The sequence below is a fragment of the Myotis yumanensis genome, unplaced genomic scaffold (assembly GCF_028538775.1).
Source record: "Myotis yumanensis isolate MYYU_CA2020_CCGP unplaced genomic scaffold, mMyoYum1.0.hap1 SCAF_7, whole genome shotgun sequence".
NCBI classification, from domain to species: domain Eukaryota; kingdom Metazoa; phylum Chordata; class Mammalia; order Chiroptera; family Vespertilionidae; genus Myotis; species Myotis yumanensis.
Genome location: NW_027223758.1, coordinates 49167900 through 49195538, shown reverse-complemented (window position 1 = coordinate 49195538; position 27639 = coordinate 49167900). Strand labels below are relative to the sequence as shown.

Sequence of the window (27639 nt, the reverse complement as noted above, 5' to 3'; positions counted from 1 at the left end):
ATTGTAATAGAAATTTGACCTCTATTGTAGTTGAATGGAGAAGATATTTGTTTTCGGTGTCTTTGTTAGCTGCTTATTGACACCTTAGTGAGTAATTGACACCTTAGTGAATTATTGACACCTTCTCTGCCTATCTTTCTAGGCATCCAACAACTACAGAAGTTCCTTCTCCATCAGTCAACCATCAGATGGTGCAGGAGAGGACATTTATGTCAACTACCCAACCTTCTCCCGGAGACCGAAGACTAGAGCCTAAGCTTTTTTCTTGATTTGAGCAAATTTATGACTGTTAAATCCATGGATCTTTATACAATTTCTTCCCACTATTCAGTGTCTACCCTGGATGCCAGTAGACTGAATATATTTTACTTTTTTCAATCCAAACAGCACCCTATTTAATTCCCCAACAAAACGATGGAAAAAAGATTCTCAGTACTACATTTACATATAAAATCTCCACCTAATAAGTAATAGAAGCCTATGTGCCAATTTTTAAAAACAGTTATAAGATACATACACAATTTTGTGTATATTAACAAAACAGAATATGACAAAATGCTATCTCCTGTCTATGGGTCTCATCACCTCTGACCTGAAGGGGCAGCTGTGACGGCCTGGAAGACATCAGAGCCTCTTCTGCTTCCTCATCCCAGGACTGTGCTCAGGGCGTAGAGGTGCCTGTCTGTCTTGCCTCTGAGCTACAGTGCAAGCCTTGCTGCTGGCCTGGACATGAAACCACCGGATCCACCTGCTCTTGTTCTCCCTGGTGTTGGTGACCTACATCACCTAGAGAACATTCTTAACAGAAATGTTTCAGTCAACCCGACTCTAATTAGCTTAGACATGAAAGGCAACTTACTGACTCATGTAATGGAGCCATCTGGGGAGGTCAAGCTTCAGGCAAAGGTTATTGACCAGGACTTAAATGTCATGTCTGAAATCAAGTGTGGGCACAAACCAGCTTCTGGATCCCTTTCCATGGCATTGGATCCACTTCACTGGTGTTGGTCTAACTCCATGGTTGGCAAACTGTGGCTCGCGAGCCACATGCGGCTCTTTGGCCCCTTGAGTGTGGCTCTTCCTAAGCCTTAGGAGTACCCTAATTAAGTTAATAACAATGTACCTACCTATATAGTTTAAGTTTAAAAAATTTGGCTCTCAATAGAAATTTCAATCGTTGTACTGTTGATATCTGGCTCTGTCGACTAATGAGTTTGCTGACCACTGGTCTAACTCATTCGAACTTCCCTCTTGTGCTTCCGAGATGGCTGTCCACAACTCTTGGAAAATTCATAATCTTTGTTTCTGTCTGGTAGAGAGTTTACTTATAGGATAGAGTTCAGGATTTTTTTCAGGGATTTTGAGCCCTCCTCAGTCCTGCGGAAATTTCTCTCTGACCTCCCTACTATTCCTATTCCACTCTCAGCTGTTAACTGGTGAAATTCTGTTCATTCCTTTTTTCCCTTCTGAACATCTTAACAAAGCACTTTCATTGTATTTTCGTTAATATTATACATAGTTTGCTAGAGTTTGAAAATACTGCCATATGTTATACACACACACACATATATGTACATATATATATTGTGTGAGTGTACAAACACACACACACACACACAATTTGTTGTACCTGCTATTCTGGTTAATAAGGAAAGAGATAAAAACAAATCCACTGAATAAAAGGTCAGAATTGAATTAAATTATATTTTAAATCTTTTTTTGCAAGGTGCTACTTAGGAAGCAAGATGCTTCCTAAGATTCTTCTTTACATATATAATTTATATTGATATATAATACATTAAATAAAAATCTATTTCCTTTGAATGCCACTATTTTAATATTTACATTAAAGTAACCAATTAAAGAAAATTGCTGTTTGATGAGAGGTTTATTAAATGTCGTTAGAGAATGCATAGTTTTGTCAGGGAAGGGATGCATCTAATTAACCTACCATGATTAGGTGTTGATTATATTATCATCAGAGTGACCGTGAAACATCATTGAAAGGCCTCTATGCGTGCTGAGCAAATGGCACAGGAATGTCCTTAACTTGTCATCATGCTTATGGGTGGGAGACAGGCGAATGCGGCTCTCATTTGTAGTTAGTAACTATTCAGATTCATAGAATGTTTTTAAAAAATATATATTTCTTTATTGATTTCAGAGAGGAAGGGAGGAGAGATAGAAACATCAATGATGAGAGAGAATCATTGATAGGCTGCCTCCTGCACACCCTCTACTGGGGATTGAGCCCGAAACCCAGGCATGTGCCCTTGGCCGAAATCGAACTTGGGACCCTTCAGTCCGCAGGCCAATGCTCTATCCACTGAGCCAAACTGGCTAGGGCTCATAGAATGTCTTAAGTAATTCAGTTTATTACTAAAAAACATATACATTTAAAATATGTCAACTTACAAGATAGAGTAAACTAAAAATAATTTTAGCAGTTTTAGTTATTATGTTGGTTTATCTAGCACTGTATTAAAGAAAAACCTACAGCTGCATTGCAGTAATATTCCAAATGCGTAGAGTCCACATTGTAATTAGGAAGCCCTATAATCACCATATATCTCCTGATTTATCACAATGTGCTGTGTTCTTATTTTTTAAAATATGTTTTTATTGATTTCAGAGAGGAAGGGAAAGGGAGAGAGCGTTAGAAACTTCCTGGCTCATAGGTTGACCCTCAACTATTGAGCCACACTGGCTGGGCACAATGTGCTATATTCTTGTACTGCTTGATCCAAGATATTGTAGAATTAAGATGCTTATAAAGTATAGGTGGAGATGTTAAATTGCGAACATCAAGTTTAGCTTCTTTCCACGAAAGTGATAAGAAAATATCTTTGAAAAATATAAAATGACATAAACATGTAACACCATTATTTTATTATCATCATTAGTTTGGCCATTATTAGAATGTAGTGTCTAGAAAGTGTTGACCTTTACATTAATAAATTAGTAAATTTTTTTCATTGGTTTGTTCATTGGAATTATTCTAAGCCAAGTCTCTAGGCTTTCATACATTTATCTGAAAAATAAGACAAGTTTAAAAAAAACACACACTTTTCTATTGCTAGTGATAGATAGTCACAGGCAGACCTGGAATTTCTAGAATAACTGCAGTGCTTGCTCAGGAAATTTTGTAAGTGTTCAAGGTTGGTCTACATATTATGTTTTTCCCAGTTTAAAGTACTAACGCTGCTGTAAGGTGTAAGAAAAGATCTAAATCAGGGGTATGGGTGATACATGTCTGCAATATTCCCCACTTATTGCCTATTTTCCCTGTTTGAATGATGTTATATAGTTACCCTCTTTTAGAACATTTTTCCAGGTTTATGGGTAATTTCAGACTTTGGGGTTTTGTATGCAAATGCTCAACTCGACATACTATACTGTTTTCTCTGTTTGAATGAATAACATGCAGTGCCCCACGATCATTAGTTTCATTTGCCACCAAAGAATATTAGGCAAGATTTTCTACAGAATAACATTAACAGTGAGTGTTAAATGCAGAGCAATGCAAGCCGCTGGCACTTTGTAACTCTCGAGGCAGCACTCAGTGCATTTTATAAGTGGGTGCAGTTCAGGGTCAGAGTGCTGTGTGGGGTTTCCCACAAAAAATCGTTCCCTGCCCTTCCCATTTCTCTCCTTCAAGACAACACATCTCACTTGTTCTGATTGTTTTATTTCTCTCTACTTCTCTGAATAGCATGCTTATATTACTACCAGATTTTTTTTTTTCAAATTTAGGGCATTTATTGATTTGTTGATGTCTTATTCCCATAAACTCAGGACATGTGAATGAATACCTTTCTCATATGACCATCTTTCAAAAATATTTGTCTTAATGTTTGATTGTTTCCATATTTGTTGTTTTTTTTCAAATATATTTTATTGATTTTTTACAGAGAGGAAAGGAGAGAGATAGAGAGTCAGAAACATCTATGAGAGAGAAACATCGATCAGCCGCCTCTTGCACATCCCCCACTGGGGGTGTGCCCACAACCCAGGTACATTCCCTTGACCGGAATCGAACCTGGGACCCTTCAGTCCGCAGGCCGACGCTCTATCCCCTGAGCCAAACCGGTTTTGGCCATATTTGTTTTTTTGTTTTTTTATGACTTTGTTAACACTCTTCTCAGTTGAATCACATGGTAAAAATAACCGCCTTCTCTCCTACAGAACTTTGTTCCTCACCCAGAGTAATTGTTTCTTTTCAGCTGACTATTCTTGTATTTACTATAAGCTTATGTCAGACTCTTCACCAATGGTCTACATCAAGCATGTCAAACTCACGGCCCGTGGGCCGCATGCCTCATTTATTTGGCCCATGTTAGCCTTTGAGTTTGACATGCTTGGTCTACATGATCTCTGGAGCTTCCGGTGCAACAGATATTCCAACACTCACCTTCCCAGAAAAGTTACCCTAGATCTTTGACTTGGGCCCAGAAGCTGTGGTTCTTTCCGCAGAGCTGTCATCTTGATGTCTCCCTTTATCCAGAAAAACGAAGAGAGGGAAACATAAGACCTGGAATCAATTCTAGAAAACGTCCAGGTATAAAAGGACACAAAGTCCCAGACTGCAAGCGTGTAACCAGTGCCCAGAGTGGTGGAGCGGACAAGCACAAGCCTGTTATAGTTGGGTTTGTGGCTGTATAAGTTGGCAGTAATGGTTTTAAGCACTGGAGGCTGACACCGTGTTATGAAATAAGCAGTTAATTTATTTGAACAATGTGAGTTGTTTGGAAGCAAGTCCAGGTGAGGGATAGAAGAAGCTTGGAAAATAAGGAGACGTCGGGGAAAAGCACAGCTACAACTCTGACTCCGACTGGCTGGACCGGTGCCCATCAATCTGAATGACATCTTCCACAGCACAGTATTGGGCTACCTTAGAACAAAAGTTTGCAAATATTCAGTGGAGTATAAGATATGTAGAACAGGTGAATATTTTGCACTCTGTGACTCAAGTGCATATTTTGTCTTATGCGGTTTGTGTCAAAAGAGGAAGGGGAAATTTTTTAAAAGAGGTTTTTAAAAAAATTATATCATACAAATAGCAAGAGATAATTTTGGAATTATGTTAGATTATGTTGTATAATAATTTCTTATGATAAAAAAGCAGTGTCTAATGAGAGAGAGAGAGAGAGAGAGAGAATAAGATTGGAGGAGGAGAAGGAGGAGGAGAAGGGAAGAAATTCAGAACCTCTTTGAGAAAGGACTGGAAGCTGGGAGGTGGTCTCTCTTGTCTTCCCTTACCTCCTTACGTCTAGCTGTCTAGCCATCTCCATGTCCTCTCTTAGGGAAGGCCCCATACCCATGTGCTGTCAGCTGCCCCCGCCCCCACCTCCTCTTCCCTGAAGCAGAGCAAAAGGAATGAAAAGGCAGCAAGAACCAAGTGCCGGAGGGAGATGTGGCATGTTTTTTGCTCGGTGTAGTAGGTAGTCAGCACTCAGTAAGTGTTTAGTGATTGGCCTTTGAGAGCCTATTAATTTAGCAGCCTGATTTCCTAAAACACCCTGATTAATAGGATAACTCATATTTCCTTGAATGTTTAGCTATCTTATCTAGTTCTTACTTAAACCTTTATTTTAATAATTCACCATATTGATATAAAAATTCAGTAACTTTGTTTAATATAGTTCTTGACTAGTTTGGAAAAAAGGATGGACGTTTTGCCATTTTGGGGAATTATTTGGTTTCATTTCCTTGTTGGTACATTACAAAAATAACAGCGTCACTACTATTGGGCTGTGTCTTGTGACGTTCAATATCTCTAATGCCAGCTCTCTCGTTCACTTTGATTTCTCTCATATTATGGAAGCTCTCTATAAAGGCATAACTCTTTGAAAGAAAAAACAATACTACTAATAAATTAATCCACCAAACCATAAAGAACAGCCCAGATAAGATTGAAAGATTAAGCTTGAGAAATGGATTCTGTAAGTGTATTTCCTGAGCGATCTAAATGCCAGTGACCAAGGCCAAGGGATGGAAATATGTAATAAGGAAGTCACTGGTAGCTAGTGTGGTCAGAACTGTATGCTTCTCACTCTTGATGTGAAATGTTTTTCTACCAAATGTTCACCTTCAATAATTTCCTTTGTAATTAAAGGGTGAGCCTGGTGCTGGAGAAAAACTGTTTTCCAGTTGTGTGCTGTTGTGAAAGCCACTTAATAAAACTGGATATCACTTCACTGGAAATAAAAGTGCTGGTCACCAATGTCATTTTCCATATTAGCATTCCATGATCCCACCAAACCAGAGTCAACCAAGTAAAAATGATGTCCTATCATAACACAGGGTTAGGAAAGCACCAGAAATACATAATGAATTCTCAGCAATCTTCCATTTAATAAAGGGCCTCTTTTATTTTATTTTGAAAATAGCAAGCCAATAAATAAAGGAATAAGTGACATTTTAAAGGTTCAAAGAATATGATTGTCAGAATTCTGTTTAATTACAGTTACAGTTCATCACATGAAAACAAAAATGTAAGGAGATCATATAATATTACAGTGCTAGCAATAGTAACTCTTGGGTAAAACCCAGCAATTTTGATGTTCAAATCTCAATCATGCAGACTTGTGGTGGAAAGCAGTATTTTTGGACTGCTTTACCTTTTTTTTTAGGTTATGGAGGAAATTTTAATATTGCACAACTATCAATGATTCTCCTGGTAGCAATCTCATTTGTGAATTTCTTATGGTTTTGAGTAAGACATTAATAACAATAGTTTATCTACTGAGGACTAATATAGAAACTAGAAATTTAGAAGAGGGTAATTCTTGAACTATGTACTATTTTTAACAAGGGGAAAAGTCACACAGATAGATTTAAAAATAATTTAATTATTGCGTCATTATAATAATATTTTCTGTCCTGCCAAAAAATTTACATTTAGTTTCCAGGGACAGTATTCCTTTGCATTCCATTGCAAAAGGTGGCTCAGCTAGTATTTAAGTACAGATGTCCCCAAACTATTATCTGGAATCAATTATTATTGAAAAGGAAGTATATCAAATCATATATTTTGGAAAAGAAGCAAATTTGTAATGGGTATTTTGTTTCTTGACAAAGGTGTAGTGTCCACAGTTATTTTTATCAAAATGATCATAAACATTCTATTTAATGAAGGACAAGTAATATCCCTCTATAAAATACAGTATAGGACTTCACAAAGTATATATAAAATGATTTAAAAGAATTTACAGAAAAACAAACATACAACACATAATTTAATACATTTTGAAGATTCATATGGATAAGGATTTTGCAAGAAGGGATATTTCTGTGTGGATCCCAAAAGATAAGTATAGGGGCATGTACAGAGTAGGTCAAAGTAAAAAATGTGTCTGTGTGCATGAGTGTGTCAGGGTTTGTGTAAAGATGGTGCTAGGTGAGGTATTCTGTCGTCTGCAGCCAAGATGATACTGGCTTTCAACTCATTCGTTGTGAGGGTGTAGACTTATGTGTTGCTGTGATTTATACACTGCTGGCTATCACTACAATAACACGGTGTCTTAGAACTTGAAAGAATCTCTCTTCTCCATTTCAGGCCTTCACATAAATTGGGAGCTTCTTTTTCTCCACTCCACTCACTGACATATATTTTTCGATAAGGATAGGCATTGTTCCTTGGATTATGCAATAGACATGTAAATCTGAATTCCATTAATCAAATGATTTCATATGGACCCATATCATGTTCATTTCTGATTTATATTGAATAACAAGATACTACAATGATTTCATTCTCCATCTTTCCCTGCCTTCCAACCTCTCTGTCAAGGAGTTAATGATATTTGAAAACAACATAAAAACCCTTTCACAAGGTTTTCTTTGAGAGAAAACCTTTAAAAAATTAAGCCATTCTCTCAATCTTCTTTTCCTGAATTTGGGGCTTTCCATTTTGGATTCCTTAAAATAAGCAAGTCTTATGAGGCTGTGGGTCACTTGGGTGAATAAGGACAGCAATCAGATTCCGAGGTGAGCACAGCTGCAGGGTCAGGGTGGAGACCTTGCTTCATTTGGGGCACAATTCTGTGTCTACAAAATGGGTTAATTTAATGTTCTCTTTAAGTTTAAAATTGTAAAAAAAACAACCAGAGATCAGATTGAGAAAGTTAATTGTATCAACTAATAAAATAAGTTCAGAATATGGAATATGGTCTAAGGTAGCAGGCATAGAAAGTGAAGCAAAATAAAAATGAATCAAGTGGAATTATTAGAAGGAAGTTGACATATTCCTATTATAAGTATATTTTTCCCTTCTTTAAAATGTTTACAAGATATTAAAATTTTAAACTAAGAAAAGTGTATGAAAATCTCACATAAAAAGTGGCTTTCATATTATTTAGTAATTTTAACTTATTTCTAATTTATCTAAAATTTAATTAATTTAAATAATTGCCCATGTAAGGGTTTGAGGAAAGGCTTGATGTGTAAGGTATTTTAAAGAAAAAAAACCCCACAAAAAACAATTCTCCAAATTTCAATTGAAAATGGAAGCTTTTTGAAACTCGCATGAAAATATGTAGCCCTGATATTATCAATTCTTTAACAAAGTTGTGACAAATGCCATAAATAATTAAATCAAAGTGCTACAGAGTGATAAAAATCCCCAAAATAATAATCACAGCGACAATGCAATGAATTAGTAGGAATATAAAACATAGACACTTAATTTTTTTTTTTTTTTAGTTTGACCATCACTTTAGAAAAAGTAAGTCTAAATTTCCAACAAAGAACTGGATGATAGTATAAGAATAGTAATACTTATACCAATCATCCATGACCTACAGGTCTAATAATTGCCCCATAATTGATATTGTTGGTGATGAGTCCAGGAAGAGTTAGAAACATCTGACAAATTTGGGAAAACACATGTACAAGGGCCTGTTCACTTATAGGCCATGTGGCGTTTCTCAGCTCCCGCTACGCATCCCTGGGAGTTGAGATGTAGCCAAGGCAACATTCCTAGGAGCCTGCTAGGTGACCCTATTCCTGACTGTTTCTTGCCTGTGAATAAATTACAACATTTATGGGTTTTGGTTTTCTCCTGAGGGGAACATAAAAACAGGACTTTTATTCTATACGCTTATCTCCAGAGCTAACCAGCATTCCACCTATCTAGTAAATGTGCCCCAAATCTCATACGTCCATGAGAGTCTATAAACTATAATGCCATATCTAGTTGTAATAAATTATAGAACTGATCCACAAAGATTCACATTCTTCAATAAGAAAGGAAGGATTTGTAGTAGAACATGTGGGTTAAGCTTTCAGGTACATTTATAGAGAACGCACACACGGGCTGTGCATCTTTTCTGATCTGTTCAGCCTCCAGCCTGTCTCACTGATAACGTATCTTCACATTGAAATGCAAATGAGGTTGACTCTGCAGGAATGACTCTCAAGTTACTGAAGAGACATTGGACCAAGGGGATTCTGTTACATGGTCTTTGGTGTTAAACAATTTTCACTCTCCTAAAGGAAGCACACTTGTTGGTAATGGGCTGTCTTCGTGTGGTAATGTCAATACTGATACAACTGGTGTCTTGCATATTCAGTACTCAGAGAAACTAGTAAAGAAGGCCATGTCCCAGACATGGCACCGAGGTTAGAATGTTAAGAAAGTAAATCTGAGTGTTACACTAGAGTCTAGTGACTAGACAGTTCACTGGAGTCTTTGTAATCTTATCTGAATTGTTGCCCTGACTAGTTCCCATTTTCCTTCTCAACCCTCTCCATTGGAAATTGCACTCCATAAATTTCACTGGCTAGAAATTCATTTGTGTGGCATATCACCTATTATTGTAATTATTAATGCATGTCCAGTAGGCAGATTTTTATCTATCTTGAGAAGACCAAGGTTTGGGGATTGTAAAGTATAGTTAATTATTGGTATAGTAATTTGAAATTGCAAGATATGGACAGACACAATATGTTAATAGAATTGGAGAAAAATGCATACTTTTCATTTTGAGCAGTTTATAGCATAATATTTGTTATAACATGATATGTTAAAGGTCTTTAGGCTCAGCCCCATTGAATGTGTATTGCCTACTTATTGGGCTGTGTTATAATAATCAAAACTGGCCTACAATATTTTCATAAGAATATAATTGGCTTAGGTTGTTTTCACTGTATCACTAATGGTCCATTTTAGGAAGTGGCTCAAATAATCTAGAGAATAGGATACTCATGCTCTTTTACAAAGTTTTCTGAGATATTGGCCAAAGAATGAGGGGCAGACATCAATTTTCAGGATGTGTTTTAATATTTACTACAAAGATAGCACATGCAATAAATTGGATCCATAGAAACTGCTAACAGTGTGAAGTTATTTATCAGTTCACTGTTTCTATATTGGACAGAAAGTATAACTGGCTGACAATTTTATAGGTGATAAATAATTTTGAAACATAATTGCCCAATGAAGACAGAGAAAAATTGTACAAGATGTTAGGACTAGTACTCTAGTTACTACTTGGTGAAAAGGGGGAGGTTTACTTTTAATAAATACATTTCACTTTATTTCACATGCTCTATCAAACAGTATCTTCCCTAATAAATAAGTAAATATATATTTCTTATTTCATTAAGTTCAAATTGTGGCAGTGGCCAGAACCTATTGAGTTATAAATATTTGCAACCTGCATAAATAAATTAGTTCTGAGAGCCTACTATTCACTCAAGGAATAAAAAAAAAGTTGTTTTTCCTTTGCCCCCATCAGAATAGTAAGCTATTGGGTTAAAGTTAATTTGTACTTTTCTGCATTTTAAATATAATGTCACGTGTACAACAATTAATATTATCGGAAGAAAAAACTGGGGACATAAAAAATGAATCCCCTCACATAATCTGTGAAATGTGTATGTCCCCCAGGCTTTCTCTGCTCTCAGACGAACCTTTAGGACTTATGTGGGGTTCTGTCATCATCACTCTCTTCCCACCCGATATGGAAACTGTGCCCCTCTTCATTCACCTTCCCCATCTGGAGGAGTCCCAGAGGGTCACTTTTAGAAGGAGCCAAAAGATGTCTTTGGTTCATAGCAAGTCAATCCCTCACAATGAAAGAGTCACATATATGTTAAAGATATAATACAATTTCTGGAGGGAGAAAAAATGACTTGTGAAGTGTAGAGGCATCTTCAGTCAAAACCTATAAGCTCAAGTGTGTTGAATACATGCTTATGACCACTCTAGTTGCTCCAGTGGAATTGATTTCATGAAGTTCCAGAAGACGGGTTCAGTAACTCTTCATCTTTGGTTTTTGTAGAAGATTTATCAGCTTGTCATTTTTATTGCAATGCGCACTGCCTTATGTCAAGTATGTTAGGTTAATATAAATTCTCCTATCTGTTCATTTAGTCGTTTTGACTTAGCTACAATTGGAAGCATAGTTAGAGGAGAGAATACATCTCCAAAAATGTCCCAGGAGATATTTTATGGCCTTATTCTCATGGCGATGAGATTGGATAAAGACATGGGAAGGAAATTTCTATCTCACAGACTCTTTTTATGACATGATTTTCAGAATGAACTGGCTCAAGGTTTTGCCTGATCTCTGGTACCCTGTCAGTTATGCTCACTGGGAATGATCACAAGAAAATGGTGTTTTTGAGTAACTTCATGCAGGTACTATGTCTCCCACCCAGTAGACACGAGAGCAACTCATCTAATTAGCAGATTCCACTTCCTTGGACTCGATGTCTGTGCTCCGGGCACATTAATAAAACTGAGACATGAACCAGGACCCTTGGGGGCTTTTCCCCATAAGTCCCTTGTGGTCTCTAAGCAACAGCTCGACTGAGTGAGTCTTGCTCCGAGTGGGACCCCACTAGGAGCTGTGCTCAAATGGTCTCAGCTGGGAGTTGCTCTGGTGAGTTCCGCAAATGGCATTTCAAAAGCAAATGCCCTGTGCTGAAGGAATTTAGAGGTGCCTAACTCTGAAAGCTGGAACTTCAGGGAAGGCTCTGTCATTGTCAGGAGCCAGTCATCGGCTCTTCTGATGTGTCAGCAAAATTCACAGGGCAGAGCATTTGAGCAATTTTCTTTTTATTCCTGAAAGCTTAGGATAATTATTTTTCACAGCCACATTAACTCTTATGATTAGCATCTTGATGGGGTTTTCACATTTTTTATCTGAGGGATGCGGAGGGTTTAGGTGGTTGCTATAAATGTGAATTGATCAAGGAGGGACCCAGAACAATTTAATGCTGCAGTAATCCTCTGAAAGGAATGGATAGGGATGAAAAATAAACCTTATCTCTAATCAGCAAAACAGGTACTCTTTCAACAGACTAACTTTGATAGTTTAAAATATTTTGCTATTAAGAAAGAAAAATCTGGTGTTCATCTTACATGGCCTGGGATCCCTGCTATTTCTATTCCTCTTAGGGGATTTGTGAGCTGACCATCTTAAGCACGTGGCATCAGATAATCAGGCAGGAACATCTTTATTTTCATTCAACTGAATGCCAAAATTGAGGGCAAAACTATCTATGTTGACCTGAATTAGCCAAATTTCCTCAGTCCACATGGAAATCACCAGCTCCTTTTAAACCTTCATCATTAGTGTGAAGGATGAACAAAATTATATTTACTCCATTTTCTCATAGTCCCAGCCAACCCTGACCCAGTAAAAGGGAAGGAAAGCCCAGCAAGTCCTGGTCATACAGTAAAAGGCGAATCCCTGATGGCCGCTGAGAAGGGTGTGTGAGGTTTCAAACATCTAACATCCTAAGTGCCTGTTGGTCTCCTGACTGCAAAATAGATCCGTTCTTTTTACAGGTATTTTAATCACTTTCTTAAACAGGTTCTCATTTAGAGTTCTTTTTCTTGAGATGAGATGGAAGCCGGCTGGTGATCATACCCCAAAGGAGAAAGACACTGTCAACAAGGGAATGCTAACCAGAAAGACAGCGTGGTGACGTGAGGCGTAGGACAGCTAGACCGGTTCTTCTGCTTCCAGAGCATTCCTCCTTCTTACACTCTCAGACTTGTCATAGGAGCAGACATGACTATATAAATACTTTTGCTAATAAGAAGCCTTTTTTTTTTTACAGCACTGTCTTAAAAATAGCTATTCAACATAACAATCTTTAACTTTAATGCACCAAATGACAGTTTTCTACGATTTAAGTGAGCATGATCTGTCACCCTCAGCACACATTTGATAATACTTGTTAAATATAGATGGATGTAGCAAAATCCATATCTCTATTTGCCTACACACACACACACACACACACACACACACACACACACACACGTAGAGCTACAAGGCCTTGCTTAATCATGTGTTCTAAATTTCCTGTTCCCTCAATTGTCACTGGGCTTATTTATATGGCAAGTTATGATGCCATTTGTGGAGCTTATTGGATTTGTCCCTGTCAAAACCTCCCAAGCCACACAGCTTGTGGTGGGTGACCTTTATGTCTAAGGACCTGCCCTGTCATCAGATGGGAGGACTAAGCCATGAGGACACCAACCAGGTACAACCCTGTTGGGCAATGCTCATGGTGCCCAGGCTGCTGCTACTGTCAGACCCAAAGAATTGTATTTAAATGTTCATATGATTTGGATTCTATTTTTGTTAAACACAGATATCCTCCCCCCCCCCCCCTCAAGAAATTCAATAAATAAAGGACTTAGCCACTGAATCAAGGAAGCGGAACTCCAGTTTTGAACCTTCCTCTGGGACTTGGGCTAGACCCAACCCATTTCAATTTCTACTGGAATTGGTCTTCCAGGAGGCAGAGGGCACAATGACCCCACAAGCAGGTCTGGGACAGACTGTCTCTCTGGTCAGCAGTGGTTCTCTGTGTGTCATTGGATGAGGCTTGAGCTGTAGCTGAATCCATAGCTGCTGGACCGGGACAAGGACTGCTGAGTCTCTTCGCTCTGCTCTGGGGCGTAGCTGGGAAAGGTCTGTGCACGTGACATCTTTGAGGAACCAAACCCGTGACCTGGAGAGAAAGAAAGGAGAGCTGTACTAAGAAACAGGTTAAGCAAAGCACAGATATATTGATAAAACAAACAAATCAGAGCCCTCTTAGCCTCTGTATTGAGCTCCAGGTAAGTAGGTAAAAATGGAGATAACCTGGTATTTTGTTCCTCAAAGAGCTAAAAATGTCACCCGCAGGGCTCAATATTTCCCTCCAGTGTGTCTTGCCAACAATTCTGGATGCCAAAGAGCTAGGTACATTTTCTAAGGATCTCAAACTTCTACTATCCTTCAACTTTTGAAACAAAAGCAGACAAGTTTTTCCAAAAGCAACATTATTTTTGATGGAGAGTCTATAAGCTGCTTGCTTTTCTTTTATAATCACTTCCAGCATATGAAAGCAAATGACACACTTTCTTCAAAACCTTTCTGAGGAGGCAGTAACCTATGCTGAGTAATGACCATCAACTATCAAGAAAAAGCTTTCACAGTGAGAGTGTTCGAGGCCCTGGCTTATCCTAGTGGGGTCTCTGAGTAACTGAACCCATTTCAAGATACAGTTAACCCAAAGGATAAGTCTGTATGGCTACTGAAATAGCTGCCCCAAAGTGAAACCTTACAGAAGATATATTTTCAGAAAATTCTACTGATGCCTTTTGTAGTTCAGGTAACCCCTGCGATGAGAAATTGGGCTAACACAAAAACCAGAAGTGATTACTGAAAAACTTGTCAGAATGTTCAACATGTAGGGAGAATGTGCCTACTCCAGCTTCACTAACCGGTCTCCCCATCCTTCGTGTTAACCAGTGATTAACAATTCTTCCTGGTTGAGAATGATAATTAACTAATGGATGCGCTTAGTGGGAGAGCAGACAGGCAGACCCAGCATGCTCTGCCCTTCACAGTGTGCATTCCACCCAAAGGAGGAGAGCGCTTGAGCTCGATTTGCATTGTTTCTGGTCGCGTGGTGAGGCCTCCAGGGAACACAATCTGTTAACAGAAACATGGAACATCTGGCCAGGTTCTCAGGTGGCGCTGTCCTTTGCAAGGTCATGCACTTAAAGCCATTTCATGGTCAGGTGTGTTTTCCTTGCAGAGTCTGGAGCTTGGGATCCAGGGAGGAAATGCAAATGAATTGGGTAATCAAAAGGTAATTGAACTGGTAGGACCTCTTAATGTGAAAATATTGTGAGAGCAAAATCTTGCTTTCTACATAAAAATCATTTTAGATTCACCATTGGCCTGATTCTCTTGTGAAGACTCCACAAGCAGGTCGGGGAAAAGAGACATGGGCCCTCTTCCCACTTTATCTTAGCATTGATGTGTTAGATGATAATTTATAGTTCCTTTAAGTGGAGATATTGGCATTCATAAGCATAAATCAGGAGGAAATTCTATTAAGACTATTCTCCTGGCCTTGGTTTTATCCTCATCTATTTTTATTTTTATTTTTGTTTTTTAAATGAGAGCTATCTGAAAGAGAGCAATGCTGGAGCTTACCTTTAAAGCGTGTTATCTGTGGGCTACCAGCTAAGGCTTAAGTTGCAAATTCAGAAGCCTCTGCCTGTGCACACGTAGCTTTTTATCCTAGAATCTTGGGTGCAAAAGGTCAATCATGTAGCTGATATTTGCCAAACATCTGTTAAAACAATTCAAAATGCCACAGTGGAGACAAAGTAATGGGAAGTATGTTGCCTGACTTTACAGGGTTCATGAGCTGCTTTGGGAATGGTCACCAGACAAGGAGAGTCAAAACCAACAATGAATGTGAGCTGAAGGGTACACACAGCCTGTGCTCTGCAGGACCAGAGCAGGGCGCCAGAGGAGCTTCCGAGCACTGTCTATAGAACCACACAGGCCAGGTCAAGTCACTGTGCCCTTCACTCCACAGGGTGTGCAAACACCATCACCGCCTTGGACCAAACCACACGGAACCGAGTCCTGCCAGCCCTATGACTCCTTTTTTTTTTAGTACCTCATTTGCCTACATGGAGAGAATATCTTTGTCAAGGTGTTTTGAGGATTAAATAAAACATGTAGAAAGTTAGCTGGGACTGTAGGTTCCCCATAGACGTCAGTTTTCCTCCCTTCTTTCTACAAGGAATGGAACTGTATTCTTGTCATTTTTTTTTCAAACTCTGTGTTACCCACCATCTCGGTGTGCTGTCCCTCACTACGACAGGTTTTGAACATCATTCTCCTTCAAGGTCACCGCTGCTTTCTTCATTTCCTCTATGAACAGTTTCTAGTCTAACTGGAAATTAAATGATGATTTTCCTTACCTCACCCATTTCTTTACAGACAATTCACAAACGATGCCACTTAATACTTATCACAAAAATAACACATCTTAGTCAGAACTGTATTGCTATGAAGGCCGAACATATGCGATTTGATTTGGGCAACAACGAGTATGAGAACAAAGGAGAGAAATAATTAAGCATTTTCTCAACATTCATTTCAGTTATGCCCTTAGCCTCTGTTGATGAAAACAAAACAACAAAAGGAAATGAACTTTGTGGCTTAAATAATAAACTTGCTGGAACAGACCTGTTTTCTCCACTAACGGGAAACTCTATTTAAATGCTTCCTGAACTTTCCCTTTAGCTCACGCTGGAGGGCAGGTAAGGTGAATGAATATGCACCCTCAGGACCTGGGGGATGCTATAATTAAAAAGCTGTGAACAGCTATTAGTATATCTTAAAAGTCCTTGTGAATTTTGGTTCCTACTTCATGGTTTATTCATATTTGTTTTAACAGAAAATAATACTTTGTACCCATCTATTCAGGTGACACTGGCTATCTGGGAAAACAAACACATCTCATTTACCTGGCGGTTTGAAGTATACTCTGAAATGTCATTTCCTACCATCCTCCACCCTCTTCTCCCCTGGTGTATATACAAGACTGAGAAATATAGTTCTGTTCCATAAAGAAGTAAATATGTTGGATATAGAGATGTTTCAAACATTTGCATTATTCTAACAAAAGTGTGACCACTCCCAATTTCAGAAACTTAAGCATCCACATATAAGAAAGGTGAAAACACCCTACCATAAAGGTAAGTCTTCAAAGGTTCAAACCACTAATAAACCAGAAGGAACACAAAAGCAGTAGAAGATAAATCAGAATGCAAGACCAGAGACCTATATCACACCTCAAAGAACAGTACCTTCATAATACCCTCTCCTTCCTGGGATGGGGTGGGATTAAGTGCATAGCTGCCTGGATGGAGTCCCTACTGCTCACCCCTCTGGTTTTCTACACTTATACTGACTGTGCTCTTTACATAAAATAGCGTGCAAAGGAGTTTGTTTCTGTAGGAAATCAGGAAGATCCCAACGCCCAAAACTTTGGTTATTAATTGGTGAGAAACAATGGTCTCAGTAAGGATCTGGGGCAGAGGAAAGAGTGCTATCTTTAAAAAAAAAAAGCCGAAAAAAACCCCAAATAAAATAATTGCTTCATGAGGAAGGGTGCAGCCCGCAGTGAAGGTTCAACAACGATCAGGTGCAAGTAGAGGAGATGCCGTCTTACTCTTTGTCTTCCTTGACAAGGACTTTCTAGCCACTGGGGAAAAGGAAATGGCTGAGGGCGATCGGACCTGATGCTGAAGGACGGATGGATGAACACCTGGGGTGTAAACAGAGGTCCCAGGACTCTGACTGCAGTGATTCAGGGACAAGAGGTTTCTATGAGGTAGAAGTGTCCTGGAAATGTCTAGTGTCTTAGCAATAACCTCCCACTTATTAGTTATGCTGAGAAATGCCAAGGATCCCTTGTCAACATCTCCTCTGTAAGCTGTGTTTGATTTTACTCAGTTCATTGTAATTATAGCTCAAACCAGACTGTTTGGGGTTGATCTCTGTGCTCTCCTAAGGGGAAGCTTCTGAAATTCCTGTGGAGATTCCTGGACCCAATAGTTCCATGCCGCTTGAATGGATTTGTTTCAGGTATCAAGGCTCAGATACAGCACATCTGAACTAACGGGGAATATAAAGGCCACGGGTTTCAACTCATAAAGGAGTGATTTGGAAAAGTCATGATGTATGTTCCTTAAGCACCTGTTCATGCCGACCTTATGCTAAGTCCCTCAAGACATCACTGTTAAAATCCTCATATCAGTTCTGTAAGGCGAGGTTGCATACCTTCATTGCACTTGTGCAAAAACAAAACTGAAGCCTACAGGTGTTTAATGAGTAGCCAAGCTCCTAAGCGGTAGAGCAGGTCAGACCTAGGTCTGCTGGAAATGAACTCAAAAAGCATTGCCCTGCATAATGCCACATGTCCCCTTAGAATGCTTTAAACTTCGGTCTTATTAGGAATCATAAAGTACATGTATATTTATATAGACATAGCTTCTGAGAAGAAATAGCAGTTCTTACAACCCAGTTCCTGAAGACTAGATTCAAGTGCCTGTAAGATGGTGACCATATTGTCAAAGAACAAAAAGCCATTCAAGCAGGTAAAACATTCTCTTGGTCTGCTCAAGGGCTATAACCAAGCACCACAGGGGGGCTTTGGCAACAGACAATGATTTTCTCAGAGTTCCAGTAGCGGCGAGTCTTAGGTCAAGGCCAGTGAGTTAGTTTCTGGTGAGAGCTCTTGTGGCTTGTAAATGGCTGCCTTTTCCCTTCACTGTAAACAGCGGCTTTCTCCCATACATCACGTGGGCCCTTCTCTTCTTTGTGTGCTTTCCTGGGGTCTCTAGCTCTTCTTTTTTTATTTTTATATATATTTTATTGATTTTTTACAGAGAGGAAGGGAGAGAGATAGATAGTTAGAAACATCGATGGGAGAGAGACATCGATCAGCTGCCTCCTGCACATCTCCCACTGGGGATGTGCCCGCAACCAAGGTACATGCCCTTGACCGGAATCGAACCTGGGACCTTTCAGTCCGCGGGCCGACGCTCTATCCACTGAGCCAAACCGGTTTCGGCGAGCTCTTCTTGTAAGGATGTTAATCCTACGGGATCCAGGTCCCACCCAACATGACCTCATTTAACCTTGATGACCTCCTTAAAGGCCCTGTCTCCTAATATAGTCACCTTGGGATGGGGGCCTAGGGCTCCAACATATGCATTTTGGAGGGTGCGGGGCATAATTCAGTTCATGGCAAGCTAAAAAAATAAAATTGAATAGGAGATGTTAAGATAGTGTATGTGACACTTTTTCTCTTGATAGTGACTATTTTTTTCACCTTTTTTCTGAGGGGTACTTGTTAGTGAAATTATGTAATTTGGTTTAGGATTACATAAAATGATTAAATGACATAATTTTTTAATCATTCAAATTGTCAAAAGAGAATTTAAGAATTTAATGATTGTTTCATACCACTAAGTTTCTGATATACACCATCAATTTTCATTGCACCCATTCACATTCCCACCCACAGGGTTTTAAAGTAATTTCTTTCCTAACGTTATATAGATCTGGATATTATCAGATTAAAATCTTCTTTCCAAGTAGAAGGATGAAAAATTGCATCTAGTTCAGTTCATTTTCTTTTGCTACATAAAAGTACTTAACTTTTTTTGTAGTCAAGTCTTTGTTTTTTCTGGGTTTTGTGTTTTGATAATGTCTTGCCTCATCACAAGATTATTAAAAATACTTTCTTATCTAAGTAAAATAAGCCAGTCAGAGAAAGACAAGTATCACATGATCTCAACTCATATGTGGAATCTAATGAACAAAATAAACTGATGAACAAATAGATCCAGAGACACAGAAGCATGGATTACTATTGGATTTCAGAGGGGGCAGACCTTTGGAGGGTGGGTGGGTGGGAAGAGATCAATCAAAGAACTTGTATGCATATATGCATAGCCCATTGACACAGATAGTGGGAATGGGGGGCGAGCTAGAAGAGGTCAATGAGGGTGGGGGGAAAGCAGACATATATAATACTTTCAACAATAAAGATGTAAAAATTAAAATAAAATACTTTCTTATAAGTTCTTTTTATATTTTCATAAATATCCTAGGTTATCTTTAGCTCTTCAAGTCACTGGGACTCTTTCCTGGTTGATTCCCAATGGTTAGCACCCCGTGCTGGGTAAAGGCTAATAGTGTTAGCTCTGAAGGAAGGTTGCTAGGGTTTGAGTTCCAGCTCCACAATTTACAGCTGGTTGACACCTGGAAAGTTATGCAATTGCTCTGTCCCTCAGGTTCCTGTGTATAAGGACAATCATAATAGTTTCTACTAATAGAATCATGTATTAAATGAGTTTAGTCATAGCAGCATAGTGTAATAATACATTACATTAGTGTTAGTATATACTAACACTAAGAGCAAGGGTACTATACTGTAACACACACACACTCTTTATTAGCTCACTTAATCTTCACAAGTGCTACTGAGGTAGAGACAAAAATGTTGCAGTGGTGCTTGGGACTGATTCTTGTCACCTGGTTACGAGCTGCATGATGAAATGTCTTGGTGTGAGTATTATTTTCAAAGTCCTTATGAGTTTTTTTTTCAATCAAGGAACTACGATGTCTCATTTCTTGGAAATACTATAGTTTTTTTGTTAATTATTTCCACTTCACTCTCTCTCTCTCTCTCTCTCTCTCTCTCTCCTCTCCTAGGGGGAAGCTTCAGCTCCCTATGTACAGGCACAGGCTCAGGCTCTTCTCTCTCCCCCAACCCCCATCTCTCTTCTCTTTTTCTAGAGCATTTATTATTTATTGGGGGTGGGGAACCTTCTTTCTGCCAAGGGCCACTTGGATATTTAAAACATCATTCGAGGGCCAAACAAAATTATCAACTTAAAAATTAGCCTGCTATATTTGGTCAAACATTTAATTAACTCACCCCTAATGCCTTGGCAGGGCCAGACCAAATGATTTCGTGAGCCTTATATGGGCTGGGCGTTCCACACCCCTGATTTGTATGTTCTAGTGCTGCACCATTCTTACAATTTCCCACCTCTTCTATTTTCACTCTCTTTTTGCTGCTTTACTTTGTGAGAGATTTGAGATTTGTTTAACCTTATCTCCCACGCTTACTAAATTATAAAAAGTTTCTGTGACTCTAATTTTAGTTTGCAAAAGCTTTTCCTCTGTCTTTTCCATGCCCTCCCTTGCTCTCCTTTTCTTAATATATAGTCACACATTTATTGTTATTAATGCTGGCACTTTCACTCCCCAAACTATGAACTTTTTTCCTTACTTTATAAGTGGACATCTAAATGTTCTTTATTCATATTTTCAAAAATTAGTAAGTCTTGAATGGATAAATGCATATTATTAATTTGTATGTAGTACACAGCCTACAGTTGTAAAGATACTGGTAGGTTAGCAATAACATTCTAACACTGAAAAATATCTGATGTTGTTTAAAATACTTTAATTTGCCTTAAAGATGGTTTGATTTGATTCACACAGAATTACACTTTTTAATACGTATTTCATAATTTCTCTAGAATAAAAATAGTCTTATATTTATTATTCTGGTTGATGTAGCATTCATTTATTCCTGTTGCTTGCATTTAATTTATCTTGTATTCTAATTAACTACTGGGATATTAATTTTCTACAACTGTGATCTCTTTGTAAAACTTGGCGGAACTCTTCACTGTTAGCAGAATTCATTTGAATAATTGTGGCATTCATAAGCAATCTGTATCAGCTAATAAAATGAAATAATCTAAGCTGAAACATAATATGAGGAGTAGAGAATACATGAAATAAAAGTTCATTAATGCTGATCAACCATCATATACTATGGGAAAATAGTATATGATGAAAAATTCAGATATTTAGTTTGTGAACTATAAATAGTACATTGCTATTTTCAAGGGTTCAGTTATAAAATTTTGAAAACAATGTTAATATAATTAAAAAATCATATATTGATATATCTTTGTTTCCATTTTTGAACACATTATTTGTAGTTTTAGCAATCAAGGAACTATTTAAGATTATGAAGTAGAGTACTCCCATTTCAGATAGAAATCTCCAGAACTATAATTGAGCAGTGATTTAACAAATTTACTGAAAAGCCACATTAATCTCCTACAAATCAATAAGAATATATATAAACTGACTGTCCTTAAGACATTGAGAAAATGGAAAGTTTTATTTGCTATAATTATTTTCTAAAATATTTAAAATAATGCAATGATAATGAGATTTCCCTAAATAATACAGTATTTCCCCCTCAATGTATACACACTTTGAATAATTGTTAGTTCCAATGGGTTAAATTTGAAAGAAAGAAACAGCAATTGAGCTATTAGCTATAAAGGCCTGTTACAGTGTGTATACACTTTTTGGGATACCCTACATATACTTAGAGATTTGAATTAAAACAGAAATATTATAGCGAAAATTACTTAATGTTACATAAGTTTACACAGAATGAACTTTGCAAAAAAACCCTTAGACTAAATATGAGGGACATTAATAAAATTGTTTAAAATTTACTATCTGGTTTTCATATAATGCATCACAATGTTATTCTGCAGTAGACACAAGGTTAAGCCTGCATTTAGTTTGAGGATTTCTGAAATAAGTTGGAGGATATGTGTCAAAAATTTGCTTAGTCCTTGATAAAGATTTGGATTTTCATCTCATTCTCAGTAGAATTTTGCCTAGAGTTTTTTGCCTACAGGTTAGGTTGATTTTTCAGAGACCTGGAAAACATTCTGTTAATCCCAGACAGAAGTTCATTCTCATTGAGAAAAATCTACAGGTATTTCTTGGTATAAACAAATTTAACATTCTAGGTTCTGAATTATATAATCAAGAAGCAATGCAGTAATCTCAGAACCTGGAAATTTGAAACCTCTTCCTGGAGAGTAGATATTGCAATATGTCTCTATTAGTATTGAAAACATTCCGATAAACAAAGAATAAGAGATCTGAGGTTCAGGAAAATGGAGTCAAAGCATATAGGACAAAGGAGGGATTCTCTTAACATTTACATTTTATGAGAAACTGCTGCAAAATCCCAAATTCCTTTTCCAGGCAGATTGAGAAATCCTTATTAGGCAATGTATTATGATTACTAGTATACCCAGTAGGCAGCAATAAAAGTCATAATCTTAACCCCTTGTTAGCTTTTTTTTCCTCAAATTTTATTTCTTGATTTTAGAGAGGGAGACAGACAGATAGATAGATAGATAGATAGAGATTTGTTGTTCCACTTATTTATACATTCATTGGCTGCTTTTTGTATGTGCCCTGACCTGAGATCAAACCTACAACCTTGGCGTATCAGGACAATGCACTAATCAACTGAACTACCTGGCTAGGGCCAACCCCTTGTTAGTATTTATTTTTAATCAATTATTTTTATTTTACTCTCACCGTATGGGAGATTGAACTGGGTTTTTGTCAGTTATTTTTCATATTTAAAAATGAAATGGGAAAATGATAATCCTTTTTAAAATGAAAATTTAAATAAGGCTCCATGTGATTGTCCAATGTATGCTATAGGTAAAGGCGAAAAAATGTCTGTTTAGAATACAAATTGCAATTTTTGCAAAGTAGCAGAGAGCCTGCTTATGATGATACTCCTCATTAAAATTTATTGAGCACTACAGTGTACCAGGAAGTGTCAGACGTTTCACTTACGTTATAAGCAGTTAGACAGACATGAGCAGAGGAAGGGCGATGAGTCAGGTATGGGTCAGGTAGAGGTCACCAGGGCAGAAAGTCCTGGGGCCTTGCAATGGGAAAACTGGGAAAACAAGGACCTCACCCCCAGGATAACCTTTCTTCCCCTAGCATACGATGGTCACAGAGTTTAGATCTCCTGACCTTTCCCTCCCTAAAGGTAACATCTAAGCCTCAATTGTATTTCAGCTCCAGGCCCAGAAGAGCAGAAAAAGCAAAGTGACTCCATGGCTGCTTCAGGACCAGCTGAATAGACTAATGACCCCCTGCCCTGGCCCTAACCAACCAGTGGAGACCAGGATCCTGAAAGAGCACACCCAGAAAGCTGATAAATATTCTATTGAGACCCTCCCCTGAGACCTCCCCTAAGATTCCCACCTGAGAGAGATAAATACCCCAACACAGCCAGAAGCAGTATTTCAAAACTGAGCTCATCTTCCTTCCCCACCCAATTTCCTGAATGGCACCCATCAACCTAACAGCCCAGGTCAAAGTGCTGGTTCCATTATGGTCTCCTGGCTTTTCCATCATCTCCCCTCCAGCTGTCAGTCATCGAGCCCTGTAGATCTACCTCTTTCAAACCTCTTGAATCCTTCTATTTTCTTCATGGTCACTACCTCTACCTTGAATTTCTCATCATGTTTATGACTCTAGCCACCAAACAAGTTTTCCTAACAACAGTGTCCACTTTCCTGTAATAGGTTCTTTGCCAAAATGATTATGAGCTGCTGGTGACCTCTCCCCGTTGTACCTTTCCAGGATATAGTTAAACTCCCTAGCTTAGTTCAGGCTCTCAAAGGTGAGTATGGAATTCTTTAGTTACCCCATGTATAAAATCCATCACTTGTACTCCTCTCCAGTAAAAAAAAAAAAATCTATGTAAGAACATTGCTTACAAATATGGTTTCAAGATGAATGCTCCAGAGCTCCCTTCTAACCAGACTGCTACCTGTAAACTCTTTCCTATCTATAGATGTAGAAGTATATTGGAGTTTCCTCTAAGGACGCTGTTATTTAAACTGTTTTCACTTCTCCATTCTCTTTTCCAGTTTCTACCTCACACCCTCTGCTTTAAGACCCCCATTCTCCACCATGTGCAGGTAACAGAGAAGGCAGGCTCTCTGAACCATGGCACAGGCTTCTTCCTCTGTGGAATGCCCACACAAATGCTCATTTGCATTTCAACTCTTATCAGGCTGATTCCTCTTTTTTAAAAAATTTCATCTAGGAAGCCTTACCCAATCCTCCACTATCCCACCCAGCCTGAGTCAGGAGCTACTGTCTTTTCTCTTATCTTTTTACCTTGCATCTTGTCTGGGACCTTATACTGAACTAGAGGAGAGGAAGTTTATTTACTTTTGCATCTTTGGAGCCTTATAAAATGCCAGATTCTCAGCAGGCACTCAGTAAATATTAATGAGTAAAATGATGAAAATGCATGCAGCAGCTCACTCCTCTGCACAGTTAGAGCAAAATATAGAGAAAAATGCATCTCTCTTGAGATTGCCTTGCATGTCTTTGAAAGCCAATAATTATCTGTTAAATCAAAGTAATTTAATTACGTGGCCTGGTCTTGGTGAATGGGAAAATGACAATCCTTTTAAAATGAAAATTTAAATAAGACAAGGCTCCATGTGATTGTCTAATGTATGCTAGAGGTAAAAATATGAGACTAAGGAGATGTGTTTTTTTTAGCATCATTACAATACACTGAACCCAATGAATGAATCAATTTAAAAATCTAAACAGATGTGGGCTTGGTGAGAAAACGAGGAAGAGAGACCTATGTGGTGAAAAGTTTGTTGTAGACAATCCTTAATGAGTCTCTTGCATTTCTGCATGTTTTGTGAGCAGTGGCAATGGTGCCCTTTTTTCTGGGTTATCTTTTCAAGGATATTTGTAGAACAAACAGCCTTGGAAGATAGAGATGGTATCTTCCCTGAAACATAAGGGAAGATTTGTTCGTGTCCAAAACAATAAAGACAATGGCTCCCTCTGGGACAAATGCCCACTATAAAATATTGGGGTTCCCTAAACTTGTGTTTCCTCTCCCATAACAAAACCTACTTCGTGTGCATCTTTATGTTGGTTTCCTGACTCTTTTTGCATCTCTATTGGGGCATAAATGTTGGTACTCTGGGTAATGTTATTGCTGCGAATCTCTGACCCAGAAATCTCATGTCTTTGGCCAGAATCCACTAAACCAGGGGTGGGTAAACTTTTTGACTCGAGGGCCACAATGGGTTCTTAAACTAGACCGGAGGGCCGGAACAAAAGCATGGATGGAGTGTTTGTGTGAACTAATATAAATTCAAAGTAAACATCATTACATAAAAGGGTACGGTCTTTTTTTTTTTTTAGTTTTATTCATTTCAAAGGGGCCGGATCCGGCCCTCGGGCCGTAGTTTTCCCACGGCTGCACTAAACTGTGTATGGCAAGCTAATTTGCTAGCTTGTGCATAGGGTGAAATCTTAAATCCTTAACAGTTACTAATGACATTTAATTATTCCCATGCTAAGGGTAGTGCCTTCCAATTTTTGTTGGATTTTTACATTTACTCATTATTTTGTAAGAGTCAGTGAAATCCTTCCTTATCTGAAATATATATCACATCTTAATGAGATAATTTACATGGTAACTGACCAACAGGACAGTTTCATAAACAAAAGAATGAATGTAGACAATGTTTTCACTAGAGAATAGAAAAATAGGTAACTGGCCCTCTTACTACTCAAACATGAGACTGAAATAATTATTAATCAAAAACCAAAATTAATTTCCAGTAATGACAGTCCAGTCACCTGAGAAGAAATGCCCAAATTATTTGTTATAAGGCAGATTTTGTTGCTGTTATTGTTTTCATGGGGAAAGTCTTTTCTTCAGATGATTTTTTAAAAGAGTAGCATGCTATGCACATAAAGATGAAATGAGAGGGAAAAATCAGAGCTCATTTGATTTTCACAGGGAAGAAAGAAACATTTATTTTAGGCCAAACACAAAGCAGGGAAAATGAATGATTCCTGTGGTTTTAGAATGAAGCTTTTATCCTGTCAGAGGCTTTGTTAAAAACAGTGAAGCATGTTTTAATTCTGAATATGGAAAATTGTTCTCAAAGCTTTGCTGCCCCTTAAAATTACTCTAAGAGACGATTGCTTCACTACAATGGGGTACTTTAAAGACAGAAAATAGAGATTACAGGCTAAATCGATTGCATGCTGCGCTGGTTAACGTTCAGGAGTTGATTCAGTGGCGAATGTATCTCCTATCAGAGTTCTTTTGTTAAGATCGTTTCTTTTGGTCCCCCTGGCAGACAGGTGAACTGAATTGAGAAGTTGTAGTCATCGTGTGTTTTAGAACATCCTGTTACTGGCTGTTAGACCGTGTGATGGAAAGCAGAGAAACTGGCCCACGCAGGAAGTGTGGTGCAGAGGTTTTAAAAAGCAAGTGGAGAACCAGGCATTCTCGGTTTTATTGATAACTTTCAATTACTGACTTGTCTCATGATTCCAGACCATTTTAACTATGGGCAATTTTCACAGGATGGTTGACACTGGATTCTACTGACAAAAATGCAGCAATGTTGCCCTAACTGGTTTGCTCAGTGGATAGAGCATCGGCCTGCGGACTGAAAGGTCCCAGGTTCGATTCCGGTCAAGGGCATGTACCTTGGTTGCAGGCAAATCCCCAGTTGGGGGTGTGCAGAAGGCAGCTGATCCATGTTTCTCTCTCATCGATGTTTCTAACTCTCTATCCCTCTCCCTTCCTCTCTGTAAAAAATCAACAAAATATATTTAAAAAAATGCAGCAATGCAATAAATGAATGGCCAAGGGTTATATTACTTTAATATTTAGAAGTTATTTAGTTTTTTAATTTAATAATAATAGGTTCTGGTGTGTTTACATATTGTAACTGTGCATTTAAATTTACAAGTCTGTACCACTTTAAGTATCTGAGTGGAAAGAGATATACAAAAGTAAATTTAAGGTTAAATGTCTCTCCTTCTGTTCATTCTTTATGCTAATCTATGCACCTTATGGAGCGAATCCATGCACAAAGGC

At 38.2% G+C, this 27639-nt stretch overlaps 2 protein-coding genes across 4 annotated transcripts in view; one reads left to right on the top strand and one right to left on the bottom strand.

The window, feature by feature from the left end:
- Window positions 1-1757, top strand: part of CD226 (CD226 molecule) — a 56988-nt gene extending 55231 nt beyond the window's left edge. For all 3 annotated transcript variants that reach the window (XM_070421551.1, XM_070421549.1, XM_070421550.1), the window contains one exon: window positions 143-1757. In XM_070421551.1, the coding sequence (XP_070277652.1) occupies window positions 143-256 (114 nt within the window). In that variant the 3' untranslated portion in view covers window positions 257-1757. The remainder of the gene's footprint in view (window positions 1-142) is intronic.
- A 4594-nt stretch (window positions 1758-6351) lies between these two features.
- DOK6 (docking protein 6) overlaps window positions 6352-27639 on the bottom strand; it is a 237024-nt gene continuing 215736 nt past the window's right edge. Inside the window, exon 8 of the mRNA XM_070420446.1 lies at window positions 6352-13977. Within this exon, the coding sequence (XP_070276547.1) occupies window positions 13838-13977 (140 nt within the window). The 3' untranslated portion in view covers window positions 6352-13837. The remainder of the gene's footprint in view (window positions 13978-27639) is intronic.